Below are 16,790 nucleotides of genomic sequence, written 5' to 3'. Positions count from 1 at the left end.
CTCACTTGTGTTCATTTACCCTCCTGCTGGCTGAGCTGGATCCGTTAGAAAATGAAAGGAATAAACACTCCTAAAACTAGACAGTGGGTCCATTTCAGGCTCGTAGCTGATCTGTGCAGACAGGATGAAAAAGGGCTCTGCTGCCATAGGCCTGGAGAGCAGTGGTTATGACCCCATAGGGTCTGTATGACCATGGCTGTGTGCTTTACTTTCATGCATGTGCTCTGTCCACAGGGTCATGTAGGTACAACAGCAACCAAGAAGATTGATGTCTACCTCCCCCTGCACTCAAGCCAGGACAGACTGCTGCCAATGACTGTGGTGACAATGGCCAGCGCCAGGGTACAGGACCTGATTGGGCTCATCTGTTGGCAGTATACAAGTGAAGGACGGGAGCCGAAGCTCAAGTAATTCTTTCTCTTTTTGGCTGCTCTACTTTTGGTAGTCTCCAGGCCAACCAAGCTATATCCTAGGCAGGGTCAGACTTTTAGCATTTGGCTGGGTGTCACACCTCCACATAGATCCTGCTTAGGGTACACACCAGGTCTTGGGCCTATGTATCTTAGGCTTCCCTCAGAGAATCTGCTTGCAAAATAGACTTACAGGTTTGTGAATCCAGACTTGAGAAAATGGGTTATAGCAATTTCCAAACCCTTTTATTATCCCTGCTGATAAAAAGGGGGTGAGATGTAATGGGAGGGAATTGATGTTTGTTGAATGCCTACCATGAGTTCATAACTGGTATTTCCTTTGATTCTCTCAGCTCCCTGTGAGGTGAGTGCTATGATCCTCATTCTGCAGAGGAGAAAACTTGGGTTACTTGTCGAAGGGAACACCTATAAGAGATGTCAGAGTTAGGATTTGATCCCGGGCCTGTTTGATGCCAAGGATTTTTCATTATTTCTTTCTGCCTCCTATAGAACTTTTGGTCTGAATTTTAGTTTTCTTTATCAGTCAGTGGTTCAAATTTTCAGTCAGTCACTAGGCTCTATTACTCATTAAATGGTCATATTTTAAAATGTAGGGCTTGGTGGTAGAATCTCTTTGCCTTTGCATTATAACTTAAAATACTTTGCTGCATTGGCTCCCTCTAGAATTTTATCCAACAGAATTTAATACTCGTCTAGTTTTAGGTAATCTTTCCAGCAGTGGTGTTTGGAATAACGCAAAATAAAATGAATACTTTCATTTTGAAAGCGGATTCTCATGGAGACTTTCTCTCCCCCTCTCACATTTTCAAAGTTAGCATGATCCAGTCAACTGTCAGTTGTATTTATTTTTCTTTAGGTACATTAAATTTGCACATAAGATTATCTTTAAGTTCTTATTGACTTTGCCCTCCTCTTTGCCAGATAAGTTGTGGATATAAAGATAATTTTTATTGCTCTGGTGGCAACAGAAAACCTTTTCACCAAGATACTACCTAGGCTTAGAAAAGGGCTGAGTCAGCTCAAGACTAAGCTGTGATGTCCCTTTCAGCGTGGGGTGTAATAATTGGAACAAGGAAACAAGAAAAGGAGCCACAGAACTAGTGACTTTACATATGTTGTCTGATTTAATTCTTAAAATGTTGTTTAGTGCAGGCACTGAAACCAAGAGAAGAATTTGCTCAGGGTTGTTACACAGCTAGTAAGTAACAGAGAGTTTAACTATAATATTTTACAGAGAAGGAAACTAAAGTTAGGCTAATTAACTTTCTTAAATCACACAGTAAGTGGTAGAATTGCTATTTAAACCCAATAATCTCTGAATCCAGAGTGCCAGCTCTTTACTATTACACTGTACTCTCTACCATGGAACTCTGTTATAGGTGATACTAAAATATTTACTGAATTTGTACTTATTGCAGGCACTGTGCTAGATCTGGAAATATGGAAATGAAAAAGGCAGTTTCTGCTATCAGGGACCTTACTGTCTAAGGTAAATAGGCAATAACAATACAATTACACATAAAAATAAGTGCTATGAGGAGATCTAACACCACATTGGGGTGAGAGTGAAATAATGGAAACTCCCTCGATTAAGTGACATCTAAACTGAAACCTAAAGGAGCATCAGTAAAAACTCTGCAGAGAGGTCAAGAGGAGGGTGTTTTCAACAGAGAGAAAAGCATGGACTTCTGCTTATGGTGGCCCTTCAAGTTTATGCTTTAAATTCTAGATACATTCTGCTCCAAATACATAGTAATGGTAATTGAAATGTATTAGCATATTTATACATTAATAACAAGATAATAGAAACAGGCAGAATGTGCTTAGAGATCATTATTTTAGGGTATTACTCTCCTTAGAGCATTCTATAGAATAGTTTACCAGTATATGAAATACTGATTTTCCTCAGGCTTCAGGGAAGCTAGTCAGAGCCTGGGTGGTCAAAGTCAGTCATTCTGGGGTAGAGAAACAATCTCTTCCATATACCTGTGTACTGTACAAATACTGTTATTTTCTAAGTATTTTGTGGTGTCAAAAGCGTCGGAGGGTACTGGATCAAATGAATTTCATGCCTGGGCAGGACCAAAGGAAGATTTCCTGTTGGAAACTAGGAGCTAGGGTGAGACGTCTTACATATGAAAAGAAACAACAGAACTGCCTGGGTTTGTGGCTTATTTAAAGTAAAAGTTGTGTTTCTGGGGTGACAGGGAAAGCAGTGCAATAAGAACCTGGCCATGGCATGACTGTGTTTTATTTCTAGTATTACCAAAGGACAGAAACCCTGCACAGTCAGTATAAGACCTGGTTCTGGGCTGGAGGCCTCTGTTCAGATGAGGGTGGAGAATGATGGCAATATCTATAAAAGCACTAGATGGTGAGTGGAGAGGGGGAGGAAGGAGAAGAAGCAACTGTTCCCATGCAAGAAGAGCTAGCACATATTCCAAAGTATGTGAGGATTACTAGTACCAAGAAAGACAGAAAATAATTAGGAGATAAATTCAGGAAGGGAATATAGTAAAGCAGTCTGAAAAAATTTCAAATAAATATGTTTAAGATCATCAAAGAGATGAAAGAAGGAATATTCATGGTAAATTTCTAGGAAATTATGAAACAAAACCAGGCAGATTTGAATTTAGAAAGTACCATACTTGAAAAGTAAAATACAGTTATTAAAGTTAAAAAAAATAGTATATGGCATAAACTCTAGACACAGTTCAGAAGAGAATGAATTGAAAGATTGTTGATACTGATGCATTCAACCCAGGATGTAGCACAAAGAAATTTAGAGTTACAAAGAATTAAAGATAAGTAAGTTAAGAGACACAGAGGAAAGATTGAAAGTCTCCCACCTGAGAAGTGGAGAATGAAGAGCAGTGCAGAGAGGCAATATTTAAAGAGATAATGCCAGACAGTTTCCCAGAATTAAAGACAGATATGAATGAGTCATCATGTTAAAAGCACATACAAATTAGATGAAAGAAGGACAGACTTTTCAACAAATAATATTGAAGCAATTGAACTTCAATAAGCCATAAAAATAAATTTTAGCCTAAACCTCACACTTGGTATTAGTTAAAAACAAATAACAACTTAAATGTAAAATGTAAAATTACAACACTCTTAGAAAAAAACAGAGGAAAAAACTCTTCAAGACCTAGAGAGCTGGATGGAGATTTTTTTTTTTTTTTGAGACGGAGTCTCACTTTTTTGCCTTTGGTAGAGTGCTGTGGCATCACAGCTTACAGCAACCTCAACTCTTGGACTTTAAGCGATTCTCTAACCTCAGCCTCCCAAGTAGCTGAGGCACAATACCCAGCTATTTTTAGAGGTGGGATCTCACTCTAGCTCTGGCTGATCTTGAACTTGAGAGTTCAAGCTATCAGCCTCCTGGAGTGCTAGGTTTACAGGCATGAGCCACCGCGCCCGGCCCTGGGATGAATAACTCTTTATGATACTACAAGTATGATCTATATTAGGAAAAATGGATAAATTGGACTTCAGTAAAATTAAAAACATTTGTTTTGCAAAAGACCTTGTTAAGAGGATAAAAGGACAAGGTATAGACTGGGAAGAATATTTGTAAGCCATATATCTGATTAGAGACTTACTATATAGAATACATGAAGAACTCTGAAAACTCAGTAGTAAAAAAATTATTATCAATCAGAAAATGGGCAAAGGCACACATAGACATTTTACCAAAGATATACAGATGGCAGATGAGCATGTGAAAAGATGTTCAATACCATTAGCTATTAGGAAAATGCAAATTGAAACTACATGCTATTAGAATGGCTAAAATAAAAAATAGTGATGACAGCAATTTGCTGGCAAGGATGTAGAATAACCAGATCATGTGTCATTTCTGTTGATATATAAAATGGTATAGTCATTTTGGACAATAGTTCGGCAGTTTCTTAGAAAGCTAAACATGTACTTACCATAAAACCTAATAATTGCCCTCTTGGACATTTATTCCAAAGTGAAAACTTAATATTCACACAAAAACCTGTATACAAATGTTCATAGCAGCTTTATTTGTAAACTTAAAATTGGAAACAACCTATATGTCCTTGAAAACCATATAAGGTAATAGAACTCAACAATAAAAAGGAATAAGCTATTGATACATGCAATGACTTGGAAGGGTTCACTTAATGAAAATGTGACACAATTTTAAAAAGTGTCATACCATACAATTTCATCTATGTAACATCCTAAAAATGGGAAAAGTATTGAGATGGAAAACAGTTAAGTAGTTGCTAGGGGACAAGGACAGTGTTAGGGAGAGAGTGCAACTAAAAAAGTGCTCCACTGTCATGATGGAACAATTTTGTATGTTAGTGATGATCACACAAATCTGTATGTGTGAGCAACATGTAGAACTATACAAACAAATACATGTAAAAACAGAATAAGGTCTGTAGTCATGTTAACAGTATTGTGCCAGTGTCAGTTCCCCTGGTTTTGATACTAGACAATTAGGCAGTATCACCGTTGGGAAAATCTGAATGCAGGATTCAGGAGGCTCTAGCACTGTCTTCTCATCTTCCTGAGAGTCTAATAATCATTTCAAAAATAAAAGTTTAAAAAATTAGTTCTAATAAAAAATGTACTCTTTATGTGCTAAACAGCAGGAAAAAATTTAATTCACACCTATATATATTGTAGTGAAATTGGACAGCATCAGGATATAGAGGAAATAAAGGTTGTAAAGGTTATCATAGAGATGACATAGTATTTATTCCCTGCAAAGAAACTACAGCTGAACTAACAGCAGACTCTTTAGTAGCAACAATAGTTGCCAGAAGACACTGGTATAACTTCAGGGTGCTGAGGAAAATCGTTATAAATCCCAATTTATGATCATTATTCAAGGCATTTAAATAAAATCACAAGACCATGAAATTTTTCTCATACATGTTCTTTTATTTAAAGTAGTTGGTTATGAAACTTTCTGGCCTCATAGAAATGTTTATGCTCTTAAAAATTATTTAGAATCCCAAAGGGTTTTTGTTTATGTCAGTTACATCTATTAAGATTTACCATAGTAAGGTGGCACCTATGGCTCAGTGGGTAGAGCGTCGGCCCCATATACTGAGGGCGACCACCCAGCTATGGCCGAACTGCAACAAAAAAATAGCCAGGCATTTTGGCAGGCACCTGTAGTCCTAGCTACTTGGGAGGCTGAGGGAAGAGAATTGCCTAAGCACAGGAGTTGGAGGTTGCTATGAGCTGTGTGATGCCATGGCACTCTACTGAGGGCAATATGGTGAGACTCTGTCTCTACGAAAAAAAAAAAAGATTTACCATAGTAGAAATTACTACTGAGAGAAATTTAAAATATTTTTTAGTTTTAAAATAAGCAATAAATGTTATATGCTAACAAATTTTTATTAAAATATATTTTCTAAAACAAAAACATTCAGTGAGAAAAGTGGCATTATTTTATATTTTTGTAAATTTCTTTAATGTTAGACTTACTAGAAGATAGTGGATTCTTATATCTGCTCAATGTCTTTCTTTGGTTGAAGCATATGAAGAAATTTTGACTTCACAGTTATAATAGGGAGTCAGTGAACTTTTCACGTTCTGTTCCATTAAAATCTGTTGATCTAGTTTACACTTTGGATCATTTACCCACGCATAATTTTGTAGCATGCATCGATCACTTAGAAAACCTTTCAAACGTCACATTTCATTATACAGTGTCAAAAATTCACATCTTTTGATATTACCACCAATCTGTCAGGAAAGCTAGATAAATAGTGTTTTAGTATTATGAAAAAAAAAATTTAGGGGACCCTACATACCACACTTTGGTATAACTATTGGTTTAAAGAACCTTTTCCCAGAGTACTTTAGTAAGAGAAAAGCTGGCACTGAGGGAAGGATTTGTTGCAAGAGCTAGTGATGAATGAAGAAATCCATAAAATCTGTTGCTAAATCAGTCAACCACTGACTGCAGAATAAAACTTAAAAAATAATTTTTGTGTGTGTTTTAAAATGTGACTTGAAATGTTAGACAACTATATCATGGAAGGTGGGAGGGAAAAGTTCAGTGGGTTAACTAAAGTAAACTAAGCTTGTGCCCAGATTAAGAATGTAGAACAACTAAGTAACTCTAGATATGGGAATAGTAAGTCAAATTTAGGATAATTTATAGATATTTTATTTTATTGAGACAGAGTCTCACTTTCTTGCCCTTGGTAGAGTGCTGTGGCATCATAGTTCACAGCAACCTCAAAAACTCTTGGGTTCGAGTGATCCTCTTGCCTCAGCCTCTCAAGTAGGTGGGACTACAGGCACCTACTACACTGCCTGGCTATTTTTTTAGAGATGGGGTCTCACTCTTGCTCAGGATGGTCTCAAACCTCTTAGGTGATCCATCTGACTCCGCCTCCCAAAGTGCTAGGATTACAGATGTGGGGCACCTCACAGCTGGCCTAGACAAACATTTTATTAAAACTTGAAGATTTTTAAAAATTTGCTCTTAAACAAAAGAAGAAAAATCTGTAGTTTTCTAAACAGTTAGGGGAAAATAAGCAATAAAAAGTTATCAGTGCCACAGAAGGTAAGGGAGAAGAATAAAAAGCAGAGAAAAGAGGCAGGAAATATAACACAAAATGAAATGTAGACTTGTCCAAACATACCTTTAATCTCAGCAAATGCAAACAAAATTTACCTATTTAGAGATATATTGACAATTTATGAAATTATATTTAAAACAAATTTTTAGCATTATACTGCTCACCAGATACACACCTAAACTAAAATGACCTGGAGAAGTTGAAAGTTACTCCCTCCCTTTAGGCTTCCTTCCTGGTCTAAAAGCTGTCAGGCAGCCATTCTGCCTTCTCCTTACCCTTTGACCAGAATTTTCAGCTTCATTTGGCCAAGGGGAATGGGGATTGGGAGGAATGTCTGGAACCAAGTCAAACAGTAGAATTTAAGGCAAAAACATGTCAGTAGGGATATTTTGGTAAACTACATAATGAAATAAGGAATAATCCACCACGATAATAAGTCTGTTATATAATTACAGTTCTCACATAACATTGGATTTCTCAGTTCTGTTAGGTATAATATAATCTGTAAAGTAAATTCCTGGGATCTCTTCCTGAAGGGCCTATTTGTATTAGCCTATTTATACTTAAGTGTTGGAATAAATTTTTATTTGATCTTTTCTGGTGGGTTGGCCTTGTGGAAGAGCCCTTCTTTCACAGGGGCCAAATTGCTAGATATATATGAGAGTGTTCCTCTAGTTTCAGTCTGATTATCCAGAAAACGATTTACTGAAGAATATTGTTCTCTTGTTTCTGTGCCTTGAAAACTGTCTGTAGTAGTAGTCTTTGGCCTCAGGGAAGGAAAAGAGAATTAGGCAGGGAATCTTGACCTCCTTTATTCTTATACCTGTTACTCTTGAGCAAGATTGGAATATGTTATTTAGGCTGATTTATTGCTTATTTTGATGTACTGATTTTAGGGAAAAACATTTGAAAGAAACTATTACATTATTGAAATAATTTTAATCACTAAATGGTTGAATTTTAAAACTAAGATTGTTATTCATGTTCATTGAATTCTGATCAGAAAATATAACTTACAAAATTTCTGTTTAAGAGATTCATTTGTATTTCAGGAGCTTTCTATACTATGATTTTTTTTGTAAATATTGCATGGGTTCTGGAAAAAAATTATTCACAGTACTTTATAGACTTTAATGTATACTTATTAAATCAACATCCTTAATTGCATATCACTATTATATTTTTTGACTATGGATGATTAAGAGAAATGGATTAAAGTTTCCATTTTCTTTTGTGTTTCTATTAACTTCTCCTGAGATTTCAAGTTTCCACTTCATCTATTTCAGTGCACATAAAGATTCATGCATTTCATATCTTATTGTGGATAGTATTTCAGTATAAAGCAATCCTACTTCTTGTATTTATGACTGTGTCTTGCTTTTTTGTTTGCTTTATCCCAGCAATATGAGCTTTCATTTTTTTTCTGCTCACCTTTGCTCTTTGTTCAGCCTTTTACTTTTGCTTCTTTTTTTTTTTTTGTAGAGACAGAGTCTCACTTTTTCGCCCTTGGTAGAGTGCAGTGGAGTCGTTCCAGCAACCTCCAACTCCTGGGCTTAGGCGATTCTTCTGCCTCAGCCTCCCAAGTAGCTGGGACTACAGGCACCCACCACAACGCCCGGCTACTTTTGTTGCAGTTTGGCCGGGGCTGGGTTTGAACCCGCCACCCTCGGTATATGGGGCCGGCGCCTTACTCACTGAGCCACAGGCGCCTCCCACTTTTGCTTCTTTCTTTTCCGTACGTTCAGCAATTTTGTTAGGTTTGGGAATTGGTTTGGGGTGGTGTGGGGTGGATTTTTGACCCAATCTAAATCACTGTCTTTTCATAGAAAGTTCATCTTTCTAATTTATTGTAGCAATTGGTACATGTTTCATGTTAGTCAACTCATTTTAAGCTTTATTTTTTATGCATCTTTTTTTTTTTGGTGACAGAGTCTTGCTCTGTCAATCCGGTTAGAGTGCAGTGGTGTAATCATAGCTCACTACAACCTCCAACTTCTGGGCTCAAGCAGTCCTCTTGCCTCAGCCACCAGAGTAGCTGGGACAACAGGTGTGCCATCATACCTGGGTAGTTTTTTCTGTTTTTTGTAGAAATGGGGTCTCTCTCTTGCTTAGACTGGTCTTTAAAAAATTTTAATAGACTTTATTTTTTGATAGAAGTTTTGGGTTTATAGAAAAATTACACAGAAAGCAGAGTAGTCCCATATATATCCTTCCCACCCCTCATTTCTCCTGTTACTAATGAATTAGTATGTTGCATTTGTTAAAACTGATGAACCAGTATTAATACATATTGCTAACTCAAGTCAGTAGTTTACACTAAGGTTCACTCTTTATATCAAGCAGTCTTAATGATTGTATCATAGAATGATTTTATTACCCTAAAAAGAAGTTGGGTTTTTTTTGTTTTGTTTTGTTTTTTTCTTTGAGACGGAATCTCACTTTGTCACCCTCAATAGAGTGCTGTGCTGTCATAGCTCACAGTAACCTCTACCTCTTGGGCTCAAGCAATTCTCTTAACTCAGCCTCCCGTATAGTTGGGACTATAGGTGCCCACCACAACGCCTGGCTATTTGTAAGAGACAGGGTCTCACTATAGCTCAGGCTGGTTAAAAAGAAGTTTTAAATGTCAGTGAACTTCAGCTTATCATTTTTTTCCTTTCATGGATTGTGCTTTTGGAGTTGTATCTAAAAAGTCATCATCTGAGGAGCACAGCCATTTCAAATTCTTCTATGCCATGAGCTCCGCCAGCTGAAATAAAGCCTTTCCTCTTAAAAAAAAAAAAGTCATCATCAAATCCAAGGTCACCTAGAACTTTTCCTCTGTTATCTTGTACAGGTTTTATAATTTAGTGTTTCACATTTAGGTCTGTGACCCATTTTGAGCTAGTTTTTTGTGAAGGTGTAAGGTCTATGTCTAGATTTCGTGTTTTTGGAATGTGGATATCCAGTTGTTTCAGCACTGTTTATTGAAGACTATCTTTTCTCCATTAAATTCTTTTCATTCCTTTGTCAAAGACTAGTTGACTGTATCTCTGTGGGTTTTTTCCTAAACTATATGCTTTTTAAAAATAGTCCTTAATTTATATTTTGTCATCAGATTTAAGAGTAAAACAGTATCATTTAAGTAACACTGGTTTGCGAAAGATTGAAAAATAAAATTTAGTGAGGTGTTACCCTGTCATGACCTTGAGATAGGAGGTCTATACCTGCTATTTATGCAAAACCACAATTATTTTACTGAATAGGTAACTTGAGTGATTTTCAAGGGTACTTTTGACTATTCCCAATTTTTATGCTGAAACTCTAATCTTATATTAAGACTCTTGCACTAGAATGACCATTCTTTGCCTTCACCCTTTCAATTGTCCTTTAGGCATTTAACATCCTCTTACCTACTATTGCTGCTTACCAGGCTACTGATAGGTGAGCTACTAAAAGCCTAAAGAGTTTGACTGTAGTCCGGAAGCTGGAATAATATGCCTTATTGTAACACTTAGTGAGTGGAAACAGTGCTGTCCAAAAGAAATATAATGCAAGCTACATGTATGGGGCACATTTGTAGTTTTTAATTTTCTAGTAATTACATTTTAAAAAATTTTAAAAGTATTGTGCTCATTTGAGTTCTGTTTTCAAGGCTGGGGACCAAGCCAGAATTAAGCTGGATTGGTATTTGCTAAATGTTAAAAAAATGAAAGTAACTACTAGAAATCACAGAATAGTACTTTTCCCTCTGTGGGGGCAGAAATTCTTTTTGCTCTAAACATGGAAACATAATCTTGATTACTCTATGTTGGCTTTTCTAAGCATTAGTGGGAGCCACTTTCCAAGTTCTGTGGTCAAAAACAATGTCTTAGAAGGGGTGAAAATTTAATCGTTATGAGTTTGCCTTAGAAAATATTTTAAAAGGTGAAATTGATTTTCATCATGTATTTAGTGTATCCAAAATATTGTTTCAATTCATAGTCAGTATAAAACATTTTGAGATATGTAATGGCTTAATTTTGTTATAAGTCTTTAATGTCCAATGTTTATCTGCTATTTATAGCACATCAACATTTCAAAAGTCCTCAGTAGCTACATGTAGCTTATGACTACCATATTGGACAGTGCAGTGTGTATCAAGACATGGTGTAGCCGTGTGATAGGATCACTGTGAATTTGCTTCATTCTGATCTGACCTCAGCTATCTAGAGCCCTTGAGGAAAGTTGACAGGTATTGCAGATAATTGAAGGTTTATCTCAATAATCAGCAAACCTTTAATTATTTTTCACAGAAGCACCCTAAAATGTGTCAGCATCTTTCCCTGCCTTCTTTATCATAAGAGTATAACATAGTGGTTAGAAGTGTGGGATCTGGGTCTTGTGTGACAATGGGGGCTCTTTCATTGTCTGTGGGGAACATACCTTACTCTGTATCTTGTTGCTCTTGCTCTGTTAACCTACTTTTCTCTTTCTCAATAAATGTTGTTTCAAGCTTGCCTTTAAGAAAAAAGGTATGGGATCTAGAGCCATACAGTCTGCATTTTAATTCTGGCATTAACACTTCCTAGCAGGGCGATTTTGAATGAATTACGTAAGTCCCATGTCATATGGTCTTCTCATGTGTAAAATGAGGGCAAAAACTAACTAATAGGGTAGTTACGAAAACAAAATGAGAAAACACATGGTAAATGCTCATTTCTACTCCTGCTAAATGCTGTAACTATAGCCAACCACTATTACAACCAACACTTGTAGTAGTTTAACAATAGTAGCATTATTTAGTCCTTTATTAATGACTCAAGTAATTGTACTATTCTGTGTTACTCTGATGCCCTGTGGACTTATGACAGTATTTAGGAATGTTCGACCTTATGTTATATGTATACAAACAGCCTTGCTATTTGATTCCTTTTTATGTTTTTTATAGTGCCTTTTTTTACTATCTACATGCCTACCTGTATTGACTCTTCTCTCATTTCTAGGTAGCTGCTTCTGCTTTATTTTCCTTAAAGTCATCATTGAGAACCACTTACCTAAACAGTGAGCTGAAGTGGCCCTTCCCATTCTGACTCCCAGCTGTGCTCCCATCCCACCCTGCAGCTGGCAGATTTTTGACATCACCATTGTGTCTACTTTTGTTGTTTTGTTAGTCAGAAATGCCTTTCTCACTCTTCTCATCTTGATATCTTGTTTTACGTCAAAATCTTAAATCCTTTTTCATTCCTTCATGCAGCAGATATTTTTGGAATTCTAGGCCCTAAGTATTGAGGATAAAGTGAAAAACAAGAGAGATGCAGTCACTGTGCTCAAAAAATTTACAGTTTGTTGAGGAAGAAATTATCAAGGGTAATAGCACTTTGTAACTGGCTCATTTCACTTATCATTTATATTCGTTCTTGCACTTACCAAATATTTATTGAGTGTTTGCTATATACCAGGCATTTTGCTGGGTATAGTGGTGAGTTGAACCAGGCATGGTATCATTTTCATGAATTCTATAGTCGAGTGAAGGAAATGGGCAAAAAAACTAATAGAATTAATCCAAATAATTAAACTAATATTTGCTTTAAAACTGAGTTAAGTCCAGGCGTGGTGGTTCACGCCTGGAACCCTGCTAGTTTGGGAGGCTAGGGCAGATTGTTTAAGGCCAGCCTGAGTAATATAACAAGACTGACTCTACAGGCAATTCAGATTAGCCAAGCATAGTAGCTTGTTATAGTCCCATGTACTCTGAAGGCTTAGCTAGGAGGAACATTTGAGCCTGGGAGTTCAAAGCTATAGTGAGCTATGATTGTGACATTGCACTCCAGCTAAGGCAACAGAGCAAGACTCTGTCTCAAAAAAAAAAAAAAAAAAAAAAATAAAAAACAAACAAACAAAAAAGAGGAGTTAAGTGCCCTTAAGGAAAGGAACACCATTTATGAGAGGTCAGCCAGGAAACCAAAGAGAAATTTCTTCAGAAAACTATATTAGAGGCTTTTGGGTGCAAAGGGTCCCATCCAGTGAACAGCCATGCAGTAGCCCTGTGGCAGGAAGAAACATTTCGTGGTCAGGGAACAAAAGAAGACCAGTGTGGCTGGAGCCCAGAGAAGGGGAGAACAGAGTGGAATGAGACTAAGAGGGAGGCAGGGGCCACAGTGGAGACTGAAAGAAGTGAACAGATTGGCAATATTTGAGAGGTAAAATTCATAGGACTTGGGGATGAGTTAGATATGGGGAGTGAGGGAAATGAGAAGTGTCAAAGATGACTCCCTGATTTCAGACTCGAGCACACCTCAGTGTGTTATCTTGCCATTCACTGGAATAGCTAGCATTGGAAGAGTGAGTTTTGTTGCTTTTAGTTTGTCAAGAGGAAGAGGAGTTGGGAAAGCATGAGTTTGAATTCTCTGCCTGTTAACTTGAGGGTTTGAGAGGGCTTTGTTAGACCTAAAAGAACCTTTCAAATAGTCATTTGTGTTTGCTTGTCTGGAATTTAGAGGGGAGAAATATGAACTGAAAATGTAAATTTGGGAGTTATCTACATAGACATTAATTAAAACCTCCAGCATGGATAAAATGAAAAGAGGTAATAGCTTAAGACTGAACACCGAGGAAGTGTCTGGATGATGGTATCAAAATAGGCTGTCCTACAGAAGAAGTAGGTTCAGTGAATGAGGTGAATAAAGAATTCATTTTGGGGTGTATTGAAGGCTAGGATTACTTAAGAGACATCCAAGTGATGAAGTGTTATAAGTAGAAGAGGAGCAAGATGGCGGCTGAGTAACAGCTTCCTTGCAACTGGGTACAGTGAGACTGGGGAGAGAAGACTCCAGGCTGGTGGGATCTCCAGACTCTCTGGCTGGTGGGATCTGCCCAGAAACATTCCTTTGGGGACACAGGGAGTCAGTGAGAGACTTCTGAACCCCATGAGGAAGACAAAAGCAGTGGAGGACTGGCAAGTGTTTGCATGTGTTTGTTCCATCTAATCCTGCAGGCAGCTCTAAGTATAGCAACAGTGAGATTGCAAACTGGACAGGCCTCACCTGTGAGCTGTTTTGTTTTGTTTTTGGACTTGGCACTCAGTTGAACTACCTTGGGAGAACTTGGGCAAGAGTGCAGAGGACTTTAAGCATTGTCTAGGACCCCAGACTGACCCACTGAGCCGGAGAGAGCTAATGGTGTTTGGCTGTTGGCTGTGCAGAACCATTGTGGGAGAACTGCCCCAGCAAGCTCCATCTTCAGGGTCACAGAGCAAGGATCGGGCAGGAGACCTTGGGCAAGTAATCTAGTGACTGAGCAGCCTAAAGGTGGGGACTGAGATGCCTTACAGCTTTGGCCCTCAGGGGTATACAGTGAGACCAGTTTTGGCACACTGGGTAAGTAGACAGCCACTTCAGGAGTGATCCCAGCAACAAGTGCTTTCCTAGGAAAGCTTCTGCTTAGCCAAGGTTAACAGTTTAAAGTGCCTTTTAAGGGGGCTGAGGAGAGATTTAGTCTCTCCACCCTGCAGGGTTTGAGAAATCAGCGGAGGCCTCTAGTCTCCATCTCATATAGACATATCAGCATTGTGATTAATATCTCATACCCCAGAAGATCACCTGTTGCCCAGACAATATTCAGCAAGATATATATACATATTGCTTTGTTTTTGTTTTAATTTCAACATTTTCTCTCTAGATTTTTCTTTCTTTTCTTTTTTCATTTTTCTAGTTGAAATATAATTTTCCATTGTTGCCTTCTTTAACAACTAGAACTTCATTTTTGCTAGAGTTTCTACTCCTATTATTTGGTTTGTCCACCAATTTTATCCTGTAAAGTTTTCTATTTGCTTGTTTTGGTTTGATTTATAACATTTTTGTCGTTCCTCTCTACTTGGTGGAGGTGGGGTACTGTGACCGAACAGGCTGGCAAAGAGCTGCTGACCTCAAGGGAACCACCCAACCCAGCACCCTCAGAGGTTGGGGTAATTAAAGGTTGGGTCAAAGTACCCTGCTGTACACCTATATTGCTCCTATCTCCTTCTTTATGTGCCTCTCTTCTTTTGTCAGTATTCCCTTTTACTTACCCCTTCTCCTTTCTCTTTTTTCTTTTCTTCTTTTTTCCTTTCTTACTCTTCACCCTTCTGGTCCTGTACCAAAAAGACTCATCGAAACCGTAGTGCAGAGGCATGGTAACTTAAAGAGCAAGAGGAAGTGAAAGGAAAATTAGGGCAAGGAAACAGATAAAAGAAAACACTCATGAGGAAGAATCAGCAGAAAAATCCTGGTAACATGAAATACTAGTCCAGAGCAAACCCCCCCCCCCAAAAAAAAGGGAACACGAGGGAACTACTACAGAGAATTCCACCTATAAAGAAATGTTAGAAATGACAGAAAGGAGACTCGCTTGAGCCCAGGAGTTGGAGGTTGCTATGAGCTATGGTGCCATGGCACTCTATCCAGGGGAATAGCTGAGGCTCTGTCTCAAAATAAATAAATAAATAAATAAATAAATAAATAAATAAATAACAGTAATAAAATGCATACTTGATTTAAAAAAAAAAAGAAAAGAAATGACAGAAAGGGGATTTAGAATATAGATGATGAAAACAATGAAGGAAACTGCTGATAAAGTAGAAAATAACCAAAAGGAAATCCAAAAACAGAATCAAATAAGGGATGAATGATATGAAGAATATAGAAAGGATATAGCAGAGCTGAAGGAACTGAAGCAGTCAGTTTGGGAACTTAAGGATGCAATAGAAAGTATCAACAACAGATTAGCTCATGCAGAAGAAGGAATCTCAGAGATAGAGGACAAAGCTCTTGAGATAACTCAGATAGTTAAAGAGGCAGAAAAGAAGGGAGAGAAAGCAGAACATTCACTGACAGAATTATGGGACTTTGTGAAGCATTCAAACATATGAGTCATAGGTATCCCAGAAGGGGAAAAAGAATGCGCCAGGGGACTGGAAGCCATACTAGAGAATATTATAAATAAAAATTTCCCAAATATCACCAAAGATTCTGACACAGTCCTTTCAGAGGGATATCGGACCTTAGGTCACCTCAACTCGTACCGAGCTTCTCCAAGAAACATTGTGATAAACCTGTCCAAAGTCAAGACAAAAGAAAACATTCTTCAAGCTGTCAGGAGTAAGCACCAGTTGACTTACAAGGACAAATCCATCAGGGTGACTGCAGACTTCTCTAATGAAACTTTTCAAGCAAGAAGACAATAGTCATCTACCTTTAATCTACTTAAACAGAACAATTTCCAGCCCAGAATTCTATATCCTGCTAAGCTAAGCTTTAAAATTGACAGAGAAATTAAATCATTTACTGGCATACAAACATTGAGGAAATTCGCCACAACAAGATCAGCTCTACAAGAAATACTTCAGCCTGTTCTACACACTGACCATCACAGTGGATCAACAGCAAAGTAAGATCTCAGAAATTAAAGGACAGATTCCACAGTGATGCAAAAGATAAAACTAAGCAATGGATTCTCACAAAATAAGATGAATAGAACACTACCACATTTATCAGTTATCTCAATAAATGTTAATGGCTTGAATTCCCCACTAAAGAGGCATAGATTGGCTGACTGGATTAAAAAACACAAGCCATCCATTTGCTGTCTGCAGAAAACACACCTAGCTTCAAAAGACGAATTGAAACTCCAAGTTAAGGGTTGGAAGACAATTTTTCAGGCAAATGGAATTCAGAATTAAAGAGGAGTTGCAATCTTATTTTCAGATACATGTAGATTTAAAGCAACTAAAGTCAAAAAAGACAAAAATGGCCACTTTTTTTTTTTTTTTTTT

At 37.5% G+C, this 16,790-nt stretch overlaps 1 protein-coding gene across 1 annotated transcript in view; it reads left to right on the top strand.

Moving 5' to 3' along the window:
- The window catches only part of MAPKAP1 (mitogen-activated protein kinase associated protein 1), a 280,354-nt gene that overhangs the window by 115,687 nt on the left and 147,877 nt on the right, over positions 1–16,790 (top strand). Inside the window, 1 exon segment of the mRNA XM_023510481.1 lies at positions 235–407. Within this exon segment, the coding sequence (XP_023366249.1) occupies positions 235–407 (173 nt within the window).

The sequence above is a fragment of the Otolemur garnettii genome, unplaced genomic scaffold (genome assembly GCF_000181295.1).
Source record: "Otolemur garnettii isolate 467f Iridium unplaced genomic scaffold, OtoGar3 scaffold00014, whole genome shotgun sequence".
Classification (NCBI taxonomy): domain Eukaryota; kingdom Metazoa; phylum Chordata; class Mammalia; order Primates; family Galagidae; genus Otolemur; species Otolemur garnettii.
The sequence above is the reverse complement of the archived record's forward strand: the minus strand, read 5'-3'. Positions and strand labels throughout refer to the sequence as shown.